Below are 21,368 nucleotides of genomic sequence, written 5' to 3'. Positions count from 1 at the left end.
CCATGACTCCTGGCAGCCCAGATATAACAGCTTTCATCTGTCGGCCCCCGAATGATGGGGCACTGCTTTATTATCACTCTGCCTACTGCTGTCTCGGACAGACGCCAATTTAATTGTCTCTTTTAACATTCAGCCGCATTACAATAACAGGACGCTTTTGGCCAGTGCTCCGTCTCCAGCTGAAAAAATCTGCATCAAGATCATAAACGTCCTTTCACCTTCTTCTTCTCTCCTATTAGGAAGCAAACAATGACAGATGCCGTTCCTTTTCTCGCGCCCTTAAGCTTCGTGATCCTACGTAATGATAGAAGGGATAGATGGGTAAAACATATGATAAAGTTTAGGTGTTCTTATCAACTTGTTCCACAAGGGAAAGCCTAAACAGGAGTGAGCCAAATTGCTGCCTCTGCAGTACCACTGCAGCACTGAGGTGAAATAGATGCAAGCTAATGTCCTGTAAGCATAAATCCCCGGGTGTGATCACTCATCCCTGTGTGTTATTGTAGCTTTAATCAGCCATCTGATTGCATCCTACCCACCACCTTTCTGCTGCGAACACAGAGGCAAACAGCGCTTTATGATCTATGGTTGTGTTGACATGCTTATCTAATTGCATTTGTTAGTTTTCCTGAGGGCGAGGGAGTGCATGAGTTTCTATAAGGACACAGAGTCCTTTGTCATCTCAGCTGAGTATCAGAGCACAGCGTTGATGCATTAGCTTCGGAATTAGCTGAACAAACAAGGTTCTTCTTTTAATCAGAGTCTAATAAGCCGAACAACTTCTTCTTGTCTGCTTGTCTGGAGCCCTTGAGTGCTCTGTGGTAACATGTAGTACAGTGACACTCAATATTTCACCTACCCTCTGAAAGTGAAGACAAGCTGTCTAAGGCTTTCAAGGCTTGGCAATTTGCCATCTAGCATAATAACAGTAGCTTTTACAGACACGCATTTCAATGGATTTTCATTTACTTTGGCCTTGATTGAGAAAGCCAATTAGAAAACAAAGGCATTGTTCATTTTGTAATGTGGTGGCATGTGGTTCGAGTTAATAAAATATCCGTACAGGGCATACAGGACAAAGCACTTCAGATTTCCCGTATCACCAGTTAATAACACAACTGAGTCAAGAACTGATTTTACTGAAAGATAAATCCCAGTCAAAGATGGTTAGCCTACTGGAAATGACATATCTGTAACCCAAATTTTGTTTTTTTGTTAGCGGTTAAATTTAGTGATAAGTAGTAGTCAAGACCGCCCAAACCGAGACTAAGTCAAGACCAAGACCAGAGTTTACCGAGAGCGAGACCAAGACTTTTAGGGTCTGAGACCATGTCGAGACCAAGACTGAGGGAGGACAAGACCGAGTCAAGACCAAGACCAGCTCCCCACATTACATGACACACACTAAAATGTGGAACGAGATCATAGGTACTTCTGAAATTGATCTGAGAGATCCACATTCCCATTAAAACACCCACATACAAACACTAAGAGTTGAAATCAACGTAAGCATCAACACTCCTTTTCCATGCGGGGAGGGGTGACAGTCGTTAACGGTAACAACACATGTTTAATAAGGGTTATTGGTTGCATTTGAAGCAATATGTTTTACATCCAATCAAAGTGAGGATGTTAACAAATAAATGCACAAGCAATTTATTGATATTTCCAAAGTTATGGTCTTGACTGGTTTCAAAATAAAATCGCAGGTCCTCAATGTCCAAGACCAAGACAAGATCGAGCACAAATGCGGCTCTCGTCTCTGCGACTTAAATGTAAAAAGGTGCAAACAGAGCTAGCTTTCCATTTTCATTAACTTAAGCCATGCTTAAGTTAATGAAAACGTCTTTGTGGCTGTGGTTAAAGACAGCAGTGCTTTGAGGTAAATGCTAATGTGCTCACAATGACATGGTAAAATGTTTACCATGTTCGCCATCTTAGTTTAGTGTGTTACAATTGCTAACATTTGCTGATTTGCACTAAACACAAAGTTTTCCAGGTAACACTGACTATAAAAAGGTTGTTGACTTACCTGAAGTTGCTAATTTGGGCAGGCGGCTCTGGGTGTCTTGTGCGTTGTTGCTGCAGGTGGGGTCAGACAGGGAGTGACCCATGCTGGTAGGGGCATGCAGGTGGGTTTTTGGGAGGGAAGGCACTTTCACATCAGGTTGTGAGGGGTCTGGGTGAGAAGAGGAAAACTCCCGATGGAGTTTAGAGGAGCTGGCGGTCACCCCATCAGGGCTGGATTCAGATTTGGGGATGTGGCGACCGCTGGCACGGGTGACGGAATCGGGGAGAGGGAAGGTGCCGATCCCACTGTCCAGGGTTCTCATCTGACAGCTGGAGCCTACAGTGACAGGGAGAGGATTGTGATGTCTCGGAGAAGCAGGGAACACCAATGAAGGAAGAGAAAGGACGGCTCGGATTCACATGCAGGGGAAAGGGTTGTGAGTAAAGAGGGCTTCTGTAGCAGGTTCACATAGCCGGTAGGAAAAGGGAGAGAAGACAACATTTTATTTTGATATAGTAATATTTAAGAAATAAAAAGTGAATAGCTGGTGGTGGCTCCAACCTGATGCACCTCAGTCTAATGTTCCTGTCAGACATACTTGTTTAAAACATTTGTAGCAATCACAAAAGTAACAGATGCACAATTCAAATAGGATATGACACCAGACAGCACCTGCTGCCAGCAATTCTGTGTAAAACACACAATTGAGCTACAACCCGAGGACAAGTTTCACAGAACCGTCAGGGCGCATGCTGAGTTATAATCAGGAGAAATGACGGCAAGTAGCAACAGATGGACGTTGTTTAGGAACCACAGTTTGCAGAGCCTTGACTCAGGCTGGAACAGATGGACAGCCATTCAGCTCAGCCCAGGTCCTTGTAACTGTGAACACTGATGGCCAACAGTTACATCGGCTACGCTAATTATGCGCGGTCTGCAACTTTTTGCTGAATTTGTGAAAGTGAAAAGGCTCAAAATGTTTCATCTTTGTATTGTTTTTGTCTGTGTTGCTGTGGGCAGTCACAAGGTCCACTGTTGGCCTTGGAGGTGCTGAATCCTCTACAGCCATCAGTTCTGTCTCTCAAAATATTGGTTAGTTAAAACTCTGGCATGTTTTTGTTGGATCAATACTGACAGTCTTTTCTTCTCAACTGTACAGCCTTGTCTCGATGGAATACAGGAGCAGAAACACAGTCTGCTCTTGAGCATTTCCTTCCATGAAGGAAAGATCTCTCTGAATACTGTTGGGCATTACAGATGAGTTTCAAGGAGGGTAAGGGGCACATTTTCAGAACTAGCTTAATCCTAAGAACCTTTACTCATGGTTTAACTTTCTTTGGATAGCCTTTCTTTGGATAGTTCCATTATTAATGCACCAAAATAACAAGTGCATTCTCCTCTGATTGTCAAAGCACTGTCAATAAATCCACATACAGTTTGAGGGGCTTTTAAGTGTTTGAGAGAATTCAAGAGCTCTTGACAAAAAAACAACATGTCACTGTTCTTGTTTATGTGTGCTTTAAGATTTTATTTAACTTGCTTCTGACAGTCAACACCATCCAGTACACATCCAGAACCTGTGAAAATGAGTCCTCAGTGTTTAGATGTACACATACATCGTTTTCATTAGGACAGATGGCCTGTTACTTGTGCACATATTTGCTGTGAGTCACTTTAGGACAGTTTTCCTGCGAAAGGATAAAAAGTCAAACAAAAATCCTGATTTAAGTTTCAAAAATGCATGACGTAGTTTATGTACCAACAAAGAATTACACACATGAATGCATATTAGTGTGTTTGACAAAGAGAAAGGCGGAAAGAGCAATAGATTACACAGCTGTATAATTGAAGGCCAAGCCTGACAGTTCAAAATGCCCTCTATAACCAAACTATAACAAGGTCCGCAGTAATTCTACCCAGAGGGAACAACAGCTGGACATAATGTAGTTTTTTATGATTCCTATCACTTCTGTATACAACCTCCAGGGTTTTAGGGGAGAAAGCTGGTTTGTTGATACCTCCACAGTGTGAAATGAAATGGACTTTATGCAATGAGGAGGTGTCAAAGGGAAACAAAAAGAGTCATTACTAGCGACCATAATGTTATCTAGAAGGTGTCAGCAATCTGATGTAAAGGCAATGATAACTGACACAAATTCTAAAGTCACATTTCCACAATAGAGACTAGTATCCCAGGTCACCGGAGTGAGCAGCGAGATGTGCTGAAAAATGTTGCGATAATGTCTTTGCTTAAGAAAGAAGCTTTTTGTCATCTCGTGGTCGCCCTGTTGAATAGACCCCCCGACCCCTAAAAAAAATTATAATAGTGTAAAGGCTAGGGAGCCAGAAACTTCAGCACCCGTTGAGGTAATTGCTGAATCATTGGTATTGATCAACAATGCCATCAAACCCTTGCAGATATATTAGGGTCGTTCTGTGCTATGGCCCAGTCAAAATGTTGTTTATTGTCCCTTTACAATAAAAACTACCTCAGGGGAAGTTCTTCTCATATACAACAACTGACCAGCATAGATTGAACTTCAAAGTCCACATTCATAAGTTGAGCAAGAGATGTAAACTATTTATATGATTGATGTGTTTGTCTGGCATTAGGCCTGCGAATGCTGCACTTTGGAGAAATGTGACATTAAAGCAGCGCCGAGGAACAATGAGCAGCCGCAGCGGAAACCTTTATGAAATATTTAATTCATACTTCCTGGAAGTGCTTAGCTGGCAGAATAATAACAAAAGGCAGAGTGTTAATCAGAATTTAGAAACAATTAAGTGTTTTATTTTTGGCGCAGTGACTGTGACCTATCATTTGCACACTATGTGTAAATAGGCTCAAACCAAAATTATTTCATGAAATGTTACAACCAGAGTTAAATCTTTACACTACAACAACGAGTGAAGCTGAGAACCCGTTTTTTGGTTCTATAGAGATCCACCAACACTGCCAAAACACATCTAGTTATATAAGAACTGGCTGTTGTGAAGTTGGAGTCCATTTCAAGTGTTCACAATTATTCACAGTATATTCACACAGACCCTGTACGCAGGATAAGCGGTTGACGATGGATGGATGGATGGACAATGCCAACTATGAAGCAAACCCATAGCACAATAACTAACTTTTACAGCCAGTTAGCAGCAACACGCTTGGTAATACTATATGTTCCATGTTCCCCAGCTAGTCACTAATCTTTTATAGCTTCTTCGCCAAAAACATCTGCTTGTTGGGGCTGAACACGACATAATGAAAGCACAGGGCCGCAAAACCAAAACAATGAGCTTACAGTTGCTGAAATGCTTTATAAAGCTAAAAGGAACTACAGCGTGGGGCCACAACTCTGTGGTTTCATTACAATAGAAGTAGTGATGTGATCCATTGCTGATATAAACATATCAATTATAGCAGCTTTAAATGAACAAGAAGTTTTTAGCCTTAACGACTTAGAAAAATTAGCTTCAGAATATCCCATTTAAAAAACAAAAACTATAAAAAAAATAAAAACTTTTCCGCCCATTGAATGTGGCTTGGCTATGGTGCTATATTACAAGAGACAAGCCATTATGACCTTTGAGATGGATCACTGAGACAATTTCTCAAATATCCCCCTGAGTGACAACTGAGTGACGAACAAGCTGCACTCTACATCCAGTAAACAGCAGTTACACCCTCTCCTTCCCCACGCTGAATTACATACAATGTAAGTTTGTCACACTGCAATGATAACAATCATCATCCCGTCTCACAAATTGTTTGATGCATCTATTTTTTCCCTTCCTTAGCTGCTCAGGCATTGTAAAATATCACCCGGTTGCACATCAATCACCTGACTAGACTGTCAACATGTTGTTTGCAGCGGCTGCTATTTCCCCACAGTAATGGCAAGTCTGGCAGTGAGGAGAATTAGTTGGCGAAGGAATTGAGTTGTCAATCACGTCAGGAAATCACAACTGTAAAATGTGTTAATGCTCTGTTGCACTGGTTGATTCGTGATGGTTAGTGACAGCTTTTTGTAGGCTATTCGAAAAACCTGCACTGGGTGAGGTAACACTTGCAAATATGAAACTCAGTAGCTTAAATCAGACAACTAAAGCTTTTGGCATAGTGAAACTAACCAAGCAAAGTTGGTAAAAAAAAAAAAAACAATTCATATTTATTTATTTTATTTGCATGGGATTTGTTTTTGCGAAATGTTATGTTTAAACAGTTTAATTCAAGGTCCTGATCACTGTATGAAATAAAATGTGATAAAGCCTTATTAGCTTTAAAATGACATTACCACGTGTTTTTTTCAGGTTTTGTCCCTTTAGGACCAAATAGTAGTACATAAGCTTACCTAGCAGGTGGTCTTGACAAGCCGTGTCTGGAATGTGTCCCTCCTCATTTTCAGCCCTAAGGTTGATCTTCTGAGTCATTATAAGGGTCTAGAATATTAAGAAACAGTGCATGTTGATGATACAAATGTCAAAAAGCAGATCAAATATATCATAATACATAAAATATACATATCATATATAGTATAGTCAAGTGTCTTTTAGATCTAAATCTACCTTCGTCTGTATAAGGTATTCAATTATGTAACATATATCCATTTATAAAGCTCCCTTTGAGGCAATTTGCAGAAGAGAAGTGGGAATGAAAAGGATCTTTCTTACAGTTCCATGTATTTTATGACTTTTCAGATGAATAGACAAGCTCCTGGCATTGCAAAATTTGTTGAAAGTTTTGTTCAAAACGAAGTAAGGCAATTGTCAGACTTTTCCTGCCTTACTTTAATTGGGTTATTATTTTTTTCAGTTTTGGGGTGGTTCAAGAGCAGGAGCTTGTAGGTCATAAAGTGTCCCTCTTTTGTTGTATTTCTGTGGGGAGAAGATAGAGAGAAAGCTTGGAGGATGGTATTAAATGGCCCCTTTGTCAAATTGAGTGCCTACGATAAGGGGCTCCTCCACGTTATCAAAATTCCACATCATCTGGATTAAATTTCCTACATTATGCAGTGAGACTCTCTTTTTGTAAATCTCTCTCTCCATTCAGCCCACTCCTTTTACTTTCTTTTTTGTATTGCCTTTTTTCATGCTCTCTCAAGCACTCAGCCTCTCCATCATTTTTCGGTCTTTTGACTGACAGATAATAAAGAATAAATCCACAAGGTCATAATTTTAGCCTTTTGCTTACAAAGCGCAGGGATATGATTTAAAGAATGGAGCGGCTGAGAGAAGCCTAAGTTTGGATTACATGCATGGCCTGATGGCTGTCTCCGTGAGATATAGTTTGAAAACCTTCGTCCTTGTGGAAACAACAACACCAGGCTGGGTAGATAATGAAAAAGTAGGCGATGAATTGTAGGCTGAGTCAGAACACAATGTGAATCAATAGCCAGCCTTCCGGGGATAAGATGCTGAAGAGGCGGCGGGCTTGTGGACGTGTTTGTGAACATGTACATGTACAGTACAAGTGTTAAACCCAGTGGAAATTTGCATGAATGTGAGTGTGCCAACAGCCTGTCCAAACATAGTCAGAGACAAAGAAGCAGAGCTCGACACAGAGACCACTGTAACGGAGTCAGTGGAGTTCTATTATGGTGGCATGTTTGCTCACTTACATCGGTATCTGGACAGATCTCCACATCTCCCTTCATTTCACCGTGTTTCTTGGGTGTGGAGATCCCAGCCGGCGATGCAGCTACATAGTTGCCCTTCACAGCAGTCCTGCGAGGAAAAAAGATTTGATCTCTTTTTATGTCTGTGCGCCGGGTTCCTCCTTTATCATCTCGCCAGGTAGAAAGTGAGCCTGCTGATAAATTGGATTGACCTGCTCTTTTGCTTCACGAAATGCGCACACAAACATATGTGTACAGGCACAGAAACACATACACGCACAGAAATTCCATCAACTGTTTAACAACCTCCATGAAGTGCTCCCTCTCAAGTGATTGTTTGCAGCTACTGTGGACAGAAATCTGTCAGCTGTGATTTGAAGTGGCAAATCAGTGGAGTTTGGGGTATGAAATGTGGAGCCTTCCTCGCTTACAGATACTTTACCTTGAGTGTGCTGACTATGTGTCTGGATGCTGGTCCAAATACTGCTTACTGATGCTCACTGGAGTGGAGTCATAACTCAGACAGTGAGCTGCTGTTTGTGCTGTTTATTTATCAGTTTCTTTAAACACACAGGTTTAATGCAGTCATGTCTCATGTTTAATTTAATAGTACAACCAATTTGTTTAAGAGTCGATTCACTTGAGAGAAAGACTACTCGGAGATGGCTCAGTGACAAGACGTAATCAGCATAGCATCCGATCAATTAAGGATAATTTATTCTTGATTTTCTTGATGACAAAGATGTTGTTTCACCCACCTGCCAAGAAGCTCTTTCACAAACTGGTCTTTGCCGATAAAGGCCGTCGTACACTGGATCTGACTGGCAATCTGACCCATCTGATTGTTGCAATGGTCCATGATGGAGCTCAGCTTGTTGTTCATCTCGGACAGATTCTGCACCTCCTGACTCTCTTTCTGATGGTTTTCATTTTTCTTCTTATCCCTTTTTTTGTCAGACTTCATCTGTTTGCCTCCAAGCACTGATCCGATCTTCAAATCTTTCTTCTCTTCTTTTCCCTTGGGGGAATCTGCTTTCTTACCACTCAGAGCTGGAAGTTTGGTCTTACGAAGGCCAAACCAGTTTGCCAGAGACGGGCCCGTTTTCTGCTTGGTCTCATTGGCAGCGACCTTCTCCTGTTCTTGACATTTCTGCAGATTCTCTTCGATTCCCATCATGACTTTCTCTTCAATAGTGCAGACTGTTGCTGTTGTGTTTTTTTTCTCCTCCACATCTGGGGCTTTGCTTGGCGAGTCTGTCTGAGTTTTGGCTTCCCTGCTAAAGTCTGGCTCATTAGGGGGAGTTGCTAGGCTTCCTGTCTCTCGCATTGGGTTTTCAGAGGACGGAGGCTGAAACTGTGGATGAGAAGCAACTTTTGCTGGTTTACGGATGTTTTTCAAACCAATCCTATCACTGATGGGTAAGCTACGCACCTCTTTTTGAGGTGATGTGATTGCCTCCCCATTCACTGTACCATGTGACCCCTCACCTTTGGAGCCTGATTTATAAGTTCTCTCAGGGATGACGTTGTGACTGTTTGACCCTGTCATGCCTCCATAGTGACTAAGCCTAGTCCTGGGGGAAAGGACAGGGCTCTCAGCTAACCCAACACTGGGTACCTCCAAGGAACTCTGTCTTGACAAAGAGTTCCCTCTTTCACCTGAGTTGGTGATGATCTGAGTTCTGATTTTTCCTGGTCCATCTAGAGCATTGATGTTGGGTTTCTCAATGTAGTTGGTGCTGAAACTCTGGCTACGGGCTTTGGCCCCATTCATCCCCAAGGCCGGCTTTAGATGAGGTTTGGTACTAACAGATATGGATCTAGAGAAAAGCTGACTACTCCTTTTCCCTTCGCAAATATCCCGCTCCTCTGGTAACACAGCAGCCTGTACTTCCTCTTCCAGCGACCTACACTGGACCTCACCTTTTCCCTCTGTAATAGACATCTTGGGTGGTGAATCAATACTGTACACTGGCTGCAAGCTGTCACACTGGGTAGAAGCATTTGAAGTCACAGTCTCCTTGGAGACTAAGTTGATATGATCTTTTTCTTGTTTGCCTGGTATAGAGAGACTATTTTTATGGCTTGGGGGAGATTTTAAAAATGCTTTAAACCCCATTGGAATGCGGGTCTTTGAGGCTTTTTCCGCTGTGTTAGGGGAAAGCATGATAGAGCTGGGAGGGCTGATAACAGCTTTACCATTTTGTGGTTCTGTTTTACCTTGAGGGGTGTCCTGAAGAGATATAGGTAAGCTAATAGAGGTCTTCTGCACTGTCTGATGGACATTTTCATGGATTGATCCTCTTTTACTTGCGAATGAGTTCTGAAGTGAGGACCCTCTAAGGGCACTGTAGGGAGGAGGGACATTCTTTGAGCTTTTAGGTGCTTTTTCAGTTTCTGGAGCACACCCTGAGTTTGCAGGAGGGAGGTAGTCTTTTGTGGTCATTCTCTTGGAAGTGCCTTTAGTAGGCGTCTGCGTCATGGCGGGGGACTTTTGAAGGTGCTGACTGGTTTTGTCAACCAGTTTCTGAGGTGCAAGTGCAGTCCCGTAGCCTGCATCCAAGTCTAAACAATCTTTATCCTTAATGGGTAGCGTATTTTGCATATTTGGTACAAGTGAGGTGTGGTAACTTGGGGGAGGGCCCCTCATAGTGGTTGGCGCGGATGGTGGAGCCACCCATGTTTTATGTGCTTGAGGCGACCCTTCGTAATTTGGTCTGATCAGTAAGGAGGTGGTACGGCCCGGGGGAGGGGGAGGAGAAGGGGACCTGAGTTTATTTTTGCTGGTTTCACAGTGTTTGTCTCTGGTTGGCTGTTCACCATTGTCAGCATACTCCAGGTGCCTCCTTGAGAGGTGTGGGGAACTGGAGGAGGAGCCCTTATTCCATTCGCCTCTGCTTGGGAGCTTGGAGTTTACTGCCTTTGGGCTCTGTGAGCAGGTTCCTGGTGTCTTGATGAACTTGGAAATTTTAACTATAGGGGAGGAGGGGGATTTCTCCTGACCAGAGGGTCCTGAGTTTGCACTGTTACATGGTTCAGTGGTGGAGCCCTTAGACAATCTCAGTGGGGATCCTGACGGTTTGTTACGACCAGGTATCTTTGAACTACTGGACTTGGGACCAGCAGAATCAATTATGGGAGGGATGGAATGGCCTTTATTAGGTCGACTGCTTGGTGGTTTGATTAGTTTCCTTTGTGGAGTCAACTGCATTGACAGCCTTTCTGCACTGCCATCCCTGCTACTGCTTGTTTTGCTAGTTCTAATTTGATATTCAGATGGCTTCTCTGGAGATTCAAGAACAGTGTAGTTTCTTGCATTTGCTGACTTTTGCCTTGTTGGCCTCTCTTGGGGCACTAGTTCTGTGTAATCCGCAATTACCTTGCTAGGTCCTGTGAGCTTCTGAGTACAAAGTTCAATAGGCTCTCCCTCTGCATCAAATATTGCCAATATGCTCTCCTCAGACTGAGTGCACTTGGCCCCCTTCGGCTCCTTAATTAGACTGAAAGGCCTGGGCCTTCCATCTGCAGATTGAGTGCGTCCCTGGTCTCTTCGCAAGCACTGTTGTGTGAGCAGCTTGGCAGCATCTCTTGACAGTCTCTTGGAGTCTCTCTCTGCTTGCGCTGATGGATGGCTAAAGGACACTCGGATGTCACTGGACTCAGAGTTAAGTTCCTCTGGATCATCCACATCAGAGAGATGATTGGGACCCTCTGGGTCAACAGGGTTGAAGCGCAGCATGGATGGTTTACTAAAAGCTGATGCCCGCCCTCCCTCTGGGAGAAAACTATTAATGAAACTCATGAGTTTCTCAGGACGCTCTTTTGAGTCATAGCCAGAAGGGTGCTTCATAGCTCCGGGACCTGAGCTACCGTCACCTCCACTGTCCTGGTTCCCCTCCCAGCTACATAAACTGTCTGAGATACTGTGGGAGAGTCTCCTACAGTAAAACCAGTTGTCCTTGGTGGGGATGTTATCTCCACGACTGGAATGTGCCAATTCATCATCAGCATCATCAGAATCATAAGAGAACTTCTTGCTCCCAACAGCCAAAGTTCTACCCACATGGGTAGGCTTAGACACCCCTTTACTGCTACTCTTGATACCCAGAGAGTAGATGCCCTCGTTGGAGTTCATGCAGTCTTTGGAGCCTGACTTGGAGACCTTGGATGAGGAAGAAGAGCTCCTGTGTTTCCTCCTCTGGAGCTTTCTCAGTCCCTCTAGTATGTGGCTCTCCTTGTGCCTTGTGGGCTGCTGCTCCTCCAGGGTTGCACAGATATTACTAGGGGCTGATGAACCCAAACTCAGCCTCTTCTCCCAGGTCAGAGATGACTACAGGGCAAAAAGAAAGAGTGGCTTAACCTCACACAAATTATATCATAGTATGTACACACACTTCATGTTCACTCTGTTTTCATAATAATAATACTCAGTGAAAAAACTTGAAGAAGTCACATTTTATGTGCTGATTTTGTCTAGCTGTAAGCCACAGTCTAATTTTATACTGCTAACAAAAAGAAAATTTTCACCATGCATTTTATGTGTCTTGAGTCGTGTTTGTGCACCATCATACTTAAATATCAAAACATTTCCTAAATAATCTAAAGGCTCTTTACCTCTATCTGGAGTCGTAATTAGCACACTCTTACAGTAAAACGAAGGATTAATTAGGGGTCTCTAAAGAAAGACAGCAAAAAAAAAATCTCTAAAAGGGATCTTGATGAGCTGTTTTGTGGAATTCGAGTCATTATAGACTAAGGGGGTTTACCATTTTCCCACAGGAGCGTCCATCATTCCAGGTGTATGAACCGCTGGAGAATTCACTGCACGCACTTGAGATGGACAACTCACTACTGCTACAGCTGCTGCGTGGGTATACAGGTGCGGGCACTGTCAGACTAAGCTGGCTCAGACACTTGGCCACAGGGAGACCCGCCTTTCCATTCAACTGAAGCTCCTATGAGACAGATACAAGAGACATGACATTATAGTGGAATAACTTGGGTTATATAGCATCTTTTATACTGTTATGTACGGGTTTCTGAGGTGGGAAAAATGTGTAAACTTGGTTTCTGGAGAAGCTGGGATAGAGAAGATGTACATGTTTAACTGTCTCATAATGACGATCGCTAATCCCTGTTACAACTAAATCAGAAGTTAAGTAATTCCTATTCCTCTAATCTTAAGTATAATTTAAATATCTATAGCTTATTCTTTATCTTCAAAAGATTTGCCTGTGACTATGCATCCAGAGTATTTGATGTGTAAGTTATTCGGTGTGGCATATCTAATTGCTATCTTGCCGTTCATTTTGTGGTGAAAGATTTTTAATGAACACTTGACAGGCCGATTAAATGTTCAGGGGAACTTCCCTAAAATGCTAAATCACTGCACTTTTCAAACTTAATTTAAAAATTTCAATCAAATTTTCATGTGCAGTCATCACAACATGGCAGATGTTTCTCCGATTAGCATCTCACTACAGATCATTGTACTGTGCAAAGAAGTCATTTCTTGTATGTAAGATAAGAAATAAGATATATTAATGTCACAATATCTATTTCACTAATCTCATATAAGTGTCACTTGTGTGTATCACCTAACATAACCCATTTAAGGAGATGTGGCACTTCTGCACATTAGGTAACAAGGTGATTTATAATTCACATCTTGGCCATTATTATTTGATTTTCTCAGTCTTCTTCCGCTCTCAAAGCACACATTAGAGTTTATCAAGTGGAATTCTCAGAGGGGTGAAAGAATGGAGGGAACTCATTTTCAGTCGTTAATGCATAATACATAAGATGACTAGTGTACCACGAGTCCTATGGAGTCATTCTTACTGAAGGCAAGTCTCAATCGATGGTTTTCTGGTAATATGACATGGATTTATTCCTCTTAGTGCCAACTGATACTGCCAGCTCTTACTGATAGCAGAGGAGGGGTCACGGCTTCAGATAGTTAGGCCTGTATTTTAATATCTTGTAATGATTTCTTGGGGGGCGGTTATGCTACCTGGACACTTTATCTGGCTGAAGAAAAAAATAGATAATACATTGCCTTCTGCATGTTTCCCATTAAGCTTACATTTGAAGGAGAGTCCGTGTTTCTGGAAAGCAAGAAGGCCTTGCTTCTCTCTGGCTCCAGAAGCAAATCTGCCGCAGATAAATCCATGATACGAGAATGAAGTTTCTGAAAGGCAAAAGGGAGGACACACCAGACTTAATTTTTATTTTGAGGATTTCAGGATATTAAAATGAGCCTTGGCGTATAATCTGAGATTGACAAAACAGCAGAATGGTAGGGAGATTGTTTTTTTCCATCTTTCAGCACCTCATCAATAAAGTGCTCATTAAAATGTTTATCAAATTTAATACCTGCCTTTTTTTTAAACACTCAGTAATCCCTTACAGTAAATCAGAAAAAGTTCACAAAAATGCATAAAAATGAAATAAAATTTCAGTTTGGTTCAACATCTCAAAAATTTTTCCGGCCTTACAAGTGCCCATCAGATTCCCTCCACTGGCGCCATGAAGAGCCCTGATTTATACTCCTCCGCTCAAAGTCATTAATGTCATTGTCCGGGGGAAAAAACGAATGTGAATAGGAAATAATTGCATCAGGGAGTAAGGGATTCCTTTGATTTTTTTAATTCATATGCTAGTCCGCAGTATCCTTTGTTATTTAACTCTTGTGCTAAAGAGGGAAGGATACAAAACCAAATACATTTCCACATATTAATCTCGGAACTTAATTATACTGGGTTCTCTGTGCTCAAATGAACTTAAACTGGAAATATGCTGCAACAAAACACTTGATCTTATGCTGCATTTCCTACCAATGGAGAAACGAATGCTCACTCAGGGAGTACAGTATGTGTGCATGAGTGTATTTCTGTGCTCTGATATTTTTCAGTCTTAGTTTCTACCATTAAAGTCAAATGCATGCTGTGTACCCGCAGCAGAAAAATATCTTTCAAGAAAATTGCATGTTATAAAAGTGAAAGTCACCTTCACTAAATGCAGACTGAGCTTTGAAAACCAACTGCTCTGATATTCCATCAACGCTGTTTCAAACATTTTAAAAATAAAACCCAGTAGGTCCTCAATTTTATTGCATTGCATAAAACTCATTGCTGACAGTTTGTATTGACTTTTTGTGTGTTGTGAAAGACGTTCTCTTAACATTGTGGTCGGGGGTAAAAAAGAGAGAAAACTTAACTGCTTCTTTTGTCTCTGAAGAACAAACAACCTCCATAACGTCGCCTGTGGCCAAAACACAACCATCCTACGTTTCTCTATTCAACTTTCAGCAAAACATCCAAAGGAAAAGCTTCTTTTAGTATTAGTGCAAGCTTGTGAATAAGCAGTCAAAGAGACTGAATTTTCACCTTCAGTGATTAGGTGGTAATGGTGCCATGGAAACAGATTGATGTCCATAAACTTTCAAAGCCTTTTCAGAACAGAAATAAGTATTCTTTACTATTTTTAGGATTTATATAACAAGCTCTGTACTTTCTTGCCAGTTTCTAATCTGATGAATGACTGCAAATGTACTACCTCCTTAGTTTTTTAAGTGTTTATTCTACTCATTTTAAAGCTTTATTCTTTCAAAATGCAAAACTGGATTAAATTGGATTAGTGCCATTTTAGATTTTACTAATTTGGACTCACAGTGCCAGATGGCTTCACATCCCAGTTTTAAAGCCCTGAAATTGAAATTTGTGCAGCCGTGATGCCGCATCGCTGAGCTATCCGCACGGGATGGGAGTGGCTGAGGTGTCACGGGAGGTTCTGATCTTATCGTAGGGTGCTGGATTTCACCTCCTCAGCATCCTCATCAAACATTCAGTCAATAGTGTCACAGGGTCACGGGGGAAGAAACGATAGATGACAAGGCCGTGTGTTCACTTCTTGAACTTTTTTTAGGTTCAAGGCCAGGATTAAGGTCAAAGATGTTGATTGCGAAATGGCCATTGATTCAAGATATGATGCAAATTTGGCCTTAACATCTGGAATAATTACATTAGTCTGGAAGCCAATGGAGAGGTTTTTTTGTGTGTCGTATTGAAGAAAGAGCAGCGGCTTCCTGCTCTTGTTCTTTGTTGTTTTTGTCTTGACAGTGGTCATATTTCAGGATAATGAATATCAGCCCAGAATAGCTGCAATAGGCAGCTTCCAAACAAATACATCAGTATTGGCTGAAACAAATAGGCCTAAATAAGGTTTAAAAGTGAGTTTTTTGTTATTACCTGCTGATAGTCTGAATGTGTTTTGACAGCATTAAAAAAATACGAAATGAGCAAGATTTTATTAATGAAAAATAGACGTCTAAAACTTTAAACTATAGACACATTTTCCACTGCAAAAAATAATTAATAGGCTAACCTGCTGGGTGTGACTGTGACTTTACAATCACAGGTTCACGAGTAAACTGTGTCCTATATTTGATCTATAGCCTACCTATTTTCATAATTAGGTAGCCGATTGCCACCGGCATTTAATCCCGTCGTGTTACAGCTTAATAAATATAGCCTTCCTATTTAAAATCAAATGTAATGGGCTGTAGCACTTTATCATTCATTAAGGAAATTCCAGTCTGGTAAATGATGAATGTGCAATGCTGTATAGTAGCCTAATAATGTTAACACATTGATCCTTCTTCCACTCCTGCGTTTTAGAGCCTACCATGGTCCACGTTGGTATGCATTCATATTTCTAGCTCCACCTGATTAAAATGGAGACTACCCGTTGCCATGGTGAATAGTAGTAGGCTTTTTTTCATCCCCGCTTCTATCAGGCTCAACATAGTCAGAGTTGATTGAACTTATGCTGATCAGCTGTTCTGGAACCGAAAATTCAGTTTCCCACCGCAGGCTCAATCAACCCACAGCTCAGGGATAAGCTCAGAGTTTGTTAAGCCTGCTTTCTGAAACAGGGCCCAGATCTACATGTCTGACTACTAACAAAGGCTTTTCCGAAAGCTCCAGCTATACTCGGAAATGAGTATGTCGAGTTCTATTTAAAAACTTCATTCAATGTCTCAAAAGCTCCACTGTGCAAAATTTACAATCGAAATCCATTTACTACTATTCTTGAAAAGTGGCATAATTTGTTTAAATTTGAGATATCAAACTTTTTTATTGCACAGAAACTTTTGGCTGATGGCCATGGCAGCAGCATATGTTTGACTACAAACTGCAAAGCTTCATGAGCAGTAATGAGGTCATGACATTCATGTCGTGTCCTTGGGGCCCTGAGGTAGCTCAGGAAACACATAGCATTTGTCCTGGTAATGGGAGACTCAATTGCCACTTGCCTGTCATATTTGATAAGCAGCAGAGAGTGGATGGGACTGCACACCACTTATTCTCCCTTGCCTTGCAAATAGTGCATGGTTTGAGAAAACAGCCATTATTGTTTTTTTTGGAAATGTCAAAGATTTTTCTGAAATCAATATGTGCCGTATTTGGAATCAAACCAATTCAGCTGAAGGCAGTGAAAGTGCACAGCTGGTATAGTCGCCATCAAAAGCATTATGGTTCTTTATCAGAGAAACTGAAGATACCCACGGGGAACTAGAGAACGCTTAATTACTGATAAGCAAAAGGTCCAGAGCTAGATGGGAAAGAGTAAACTCATGTGGGTGATTAAGACTCCCTCTGCTTGAGGCTCCAGGAGACACAAGAAATGACGGCTGCATGGCCCAACACAACTTCCTCCATTAAGACAGGGAAGGATGTAGCTAAAACCCAGTGTCTGCAAATCCCTCGCCGCACCACTCGCCACTGCTCGTTAAGCTTATTCCTCTGAGCACATAATAACTGAAGGCAACTCAGACAAGCATATCAACATTTTTAGCTGTTCCTCTCTCAGCCAGATTATGGAGGCTGGTCAGCAGTGTTTAAAAAAAAAAAAAAAAAAAAGGGTAGACTAGGGGTCGCCTAGACTGGAAACAGCTAGCCTGACTGTCGAAAGGTAAAAAAGCTCACTAATAAACACAATATTTCTCATATGTTAAAAAACTAATTTTGTTACCTATGAATGGAGCCAAGCTAGCTGTTTCCTGGTGGGTGATTCCAGTCTTGTGCTAAGTTTGACGGCTCCTGGAGGTAGCTTCAAATTTAGCATAAATATGGCATTTTTCTAGTTTTTCATATGTATTCGGTGGATTTATGATGTCTGCAACTGGTTTATTTGTTAACTTATTGTGGAACTGCAGTGTGGTGTCGAAAAAACAAATTTCCCCATGGGGGTTTATCACGTTCAATTCATAGATTAAACCAACCACTGATAGCAAGATCATGGATGGATAGATAGATAGATAGATAGATAAAGCAAAGTAAAACATTTCTGAATTACATATTGTTGGAAGTCCCACTTTGCTGTGACGAGGATAAATATAGATGTTTTTAACAGCTCTCCCACACATGAGTGGAGAGCTCATAATGGATGCACAGAACATCCGGAGCAGCACGATCACATTATGATTAATCCTTACACTGAATCACCAGTTGATGGTGAAAATGTCATTATTAAATAATGAGCGGGCAGGCTAATGATTTTCCAGTGGAAAAACCTACACGTATAAAGGCTGCGGAGCATTTTTGCGTCACTGTTGAAATGTGTCAAAATGTGGATGCACACACACACACAAACACGCACATAGAACTCAAGTCGACACCAAATCAATTGATATATAATCTCAGCTGCATATTAGTTTCTCTTCAGCTGAATCATATGAAAGGAAAAAAAGGAAAAACACATTACACAGAGTCTCAGCCTTAATTCACATCTCCAGCTAGACTGCACCCCTTGGTCCCCACATTGGTTTCATCAATATCCCTCTTCAAGCCTTTTATATTGCAGTTTCACTTGACAATGTTCCTGCCTGTACAATAATGGCACTGGATGTAGCTGGAACTCACAGACAGCTTAGCAACACACCCAGAGCCATATTATTTCTCTTTCCTCTTTTTAAAAAAAACTCTATTTATCTACCATTTCTGCCTCTTCGTATTTTGCCCTTAGTTTTTCACTTCTACCTCCTTGTCATCTTGGTGCTCATGCTTCTCTGCTATCTCATCTCTCTCCATTTTCACCCTCCTGTCCTTCCCTCCTTATCTACTTTTGCTTGCCACCTCTTTTTTCATCCTCTCATCTTCCTCTCTCCTCTCATCTGGATGGACTGACAGCTCCCCTTCCCCTCTTTTGACAGCTTGCAATTTTCATATTGACAGCGAGGAGCCCCGTGACAGTTTGCGCAATTATGTGAAACCCCTACTTTCCAAACTGACCTTCTTGCCCTGCAATGCTATATTATTGTTGACAATAGACTGGTAAAGTAAACAGTGGCAGGTCAGTCTGTCTCATAATTACACCTTAAAAATGTAACTGGAATGCTCACACAGACATTTTTCAGTAAATTGGTGTTTTCTAAGGGACCAAAAAGATGAAGTGAGGCAATTTTCAGCCACTCAAAATAGAGGAATGTAGGGTTTGTAGAGTAATGTAAGTACAGTAGCCCTTGTCTGATGGCTACAGAAGAAAGACTACATGGTTGTTGGTTCAAATCTTTGGGTTTTTGCAGGATGTGTAGGAGACAAGTCGTCCCTTCATGCAGCAGAGTGTAGTTGTAGTGTTGCAAACACTAGAACTGCGGTAGATAAAATCACTGCATGTTTTATTCTCGTTTGGGGTGTGGTATTAATTTTTGTGGGCACCAAGAAGGATATAGACTTTTTGGGGGTATATTTTAACTTCATGTTTGTCTTTTTAGAAGCCTTCCTAAATAGTTTTAGGAAGTTTGTTGAATGTCCCAGTCACCAGAGAGTCCTTAGTGCATATGGGAACCCTAAACTTGAAACCATAAAAATAACAAATTTAAAACTGCATAATGTGCAATCCCAGAATGAATCATGATGCATGACAAACAAACCAAAACAACGGCAAGGGATCTGTACTTAAACTCCTGCACTTCCTTTATCTTTATTTCAAAACAGAAAACCAAAAAAAAAACTGCAGCTGGAGAAGGAAAAAGGCTGATGAAGATTGATGTTTTTTTGTATTCTAAATCAAAGCATTTACAGTCTACTTTGCAGCCCGCTATCTGCGGCTGAGACCCCAGAGCAGTTTAATAACAACCAAAATGAAAAACAACTTTAAATGCATGCGAATAAGCGCTCAGTCTTGTTTACTGGAGGGGCTGCTGCTTCCTTTCAGGAACCAGCTGAGTGCAGGGGAGGCTGAGTGTGAGAAGTCAGGTTTATGACTGTGAGGAATACTATGCTATGGATAAACATGATGACATCTATAGGAGGATCTGTTGCATTCAAACTAGCCTTTACAGTAGCTTGTTAAATTGGGTTTTGAGTAGGCAGCATACCTGGAGAAGCATGTCTGAGGCAGGCTTGATCCGCTGCTGGAACAAAACCCCCAGCGCCCGATTCTGCTGCTCGAGGTCGAAAACTCGAGTTCGCAACTTCAGACATTCCTCTCTCAGATCCTGAGGGAGCAGCAACACGGGAAGTGTCAGGAAAATACTGTCTTTTAATGCAACGCTCAGCTACTGCATTTGCATGACAGGTGTAAAACATATTGTGACCATGTACATCGGGGGCACACCATCGTCAACATGCACCATAAATCTAATAATGTGAGATTTTCACCATTTTGATGGGTTATTTAATAAAGGCAGTGCTGTTAAACATGATCTGAGATGAGGTGTAAAAAGGTTTCCATGGAAATAGGACACAAACCTTCTGGGTGAGCAGCGCCTGCACAACTTGATTGGCAACCTTAAACAGACAGAGAAAGTAGAAAAAACCAGGCATCACTGAATGCAATTTGGCTGCTTTGGCACAGTGATAAGGTCTGCTTGAGCTTCTATGACCCTTACAGGCCCCTGTAGGGCACCTTGGCACCGCTTCCTTAGCGAGTTTACACATAAAATAAATTGCTATAAGCTTTCTTGAACACTATGGCACAATATATTGTTATAGATTTCTCTAGTGTCTGGTGTGTGTACAGAGTTTCTTTTAAACATGCACACACGTACATGTTTTACACTCTTTAATTCTCACTTCGTAATGGTGGTATTGACAGTGGCAGGCTGATGTGGAAGCAGAGGCGTCTGGGCTTTGGTCTCACAGCGGCTAACACTCGCCCGCACTTGAGACCACAACGCCGATGGAGAAGCAGGTCCGATTACTGCCCATTGATTGCTCATTAATACCCTGTGAAGCCACATCGGCTCTTTTGAGTGCACTCGCTCTCATTTATTGAATGAGGAGAGATGGGAGTAAATATGGTGAAATGAGCCCTGCTCCTGGAACCGCAAGTTGTAAAACACCCAAGTGATCAAACGAAACCATTGTTAATGGTCTTGGACGGAGAATTTGAACTCTGATTGCAGACACTGTATGACTTGGACACAAGTAATTAAACTACAAATGAGCTTGCCCACACATAACAATTTTGAGAGGCAGCTGGTCTAGCATAAAAAAAAAAATCATCCCTTCTGTTACAAAGCAAACCTCAGGCTCTCCGCTGTTGTTCTGTGCAGTCGTTAGAGAGGCACACACAGCCTCCATCATCCAAACAGGATCATTACCAAGCCCTCCTTCCACAAAAGTCAACCACATAGGAAAATAGTTGACAAGTAAACACAACAAAGCCGAGTTGAGCCATCTTAATGAGGTCAGGGAAGCAGAACGGAGACGAGGACTGAATTTATCCCAAATACAATCCAC

General features: G+C 41.7%; 1 protein-coding gene across 8 annotated transcripts in view; it reads right to left on the bottom strand.

Moving 5' to 3' along the window:
* The window catches only part of LOC123977211 (nck-associated protein 5-like), a 167,797-nt gene that overhangs the window by 12,079 nt on the left and 134,350 nt on the right, over nt 1-21,368 (bottom strand). For all 8 annotated transcript variants that reach the window (XM_046059804.1, XM_046059818.1, XM_046059811.1 and 5 more), the window contains 8 exons: nt 20,376-20,414; nt 20,003-20,122; nt 13,706-13,810; nt 12,387-12,575; nt 8,379-11,950; nt 7,624-7,729; nt 6,358-6,445; nt 2,033-2,347 (listed from right to left, as the gene is read on the bottom strand). In XM_046059804.1, the coding sequence (XP_045915760.1) occupies nt 2,033-2,347; nt 6,358-6,445; nt 7,624-7,729; nt 8,379-11,950; nt 12,387-12,575; nt 13,706-13,810; nt 20,003-20,122; nt 20,376-20,414 (4,534 nt within the window). The remainder of the gene's footprint in view (nt 1-2,032; nt 2,348-6,357; nt 6,446-7,623; nt 7,730-8,378; nt 11,951-12,386; nt 12,576-13,705; nt 13,811-20,002; nt 20,123-20,375; nt 20,415-21,368) is intronic.

This window comes from Micropterus dolomieu, linkage group LG01 (assembly GCF_021292245.1).
Source record: "Micropterus dolomieu isolate WLL.071019.BEF.003 ecotype Adirondacks linkage group LG01, ASM2129224v1, whole genome shotgun sequence".
Lineage (NCBI taxonomy): Eukaryota > Metazoa > Chordata > Actinopteri > Centrarchiformes > Centrarchidae > Micropterus > Micropterus dolomieu.
Note: the sequence above shows the minus strand (reverse complement) of the source record. Positions and strands in the feature narration are given on the sequence as shown.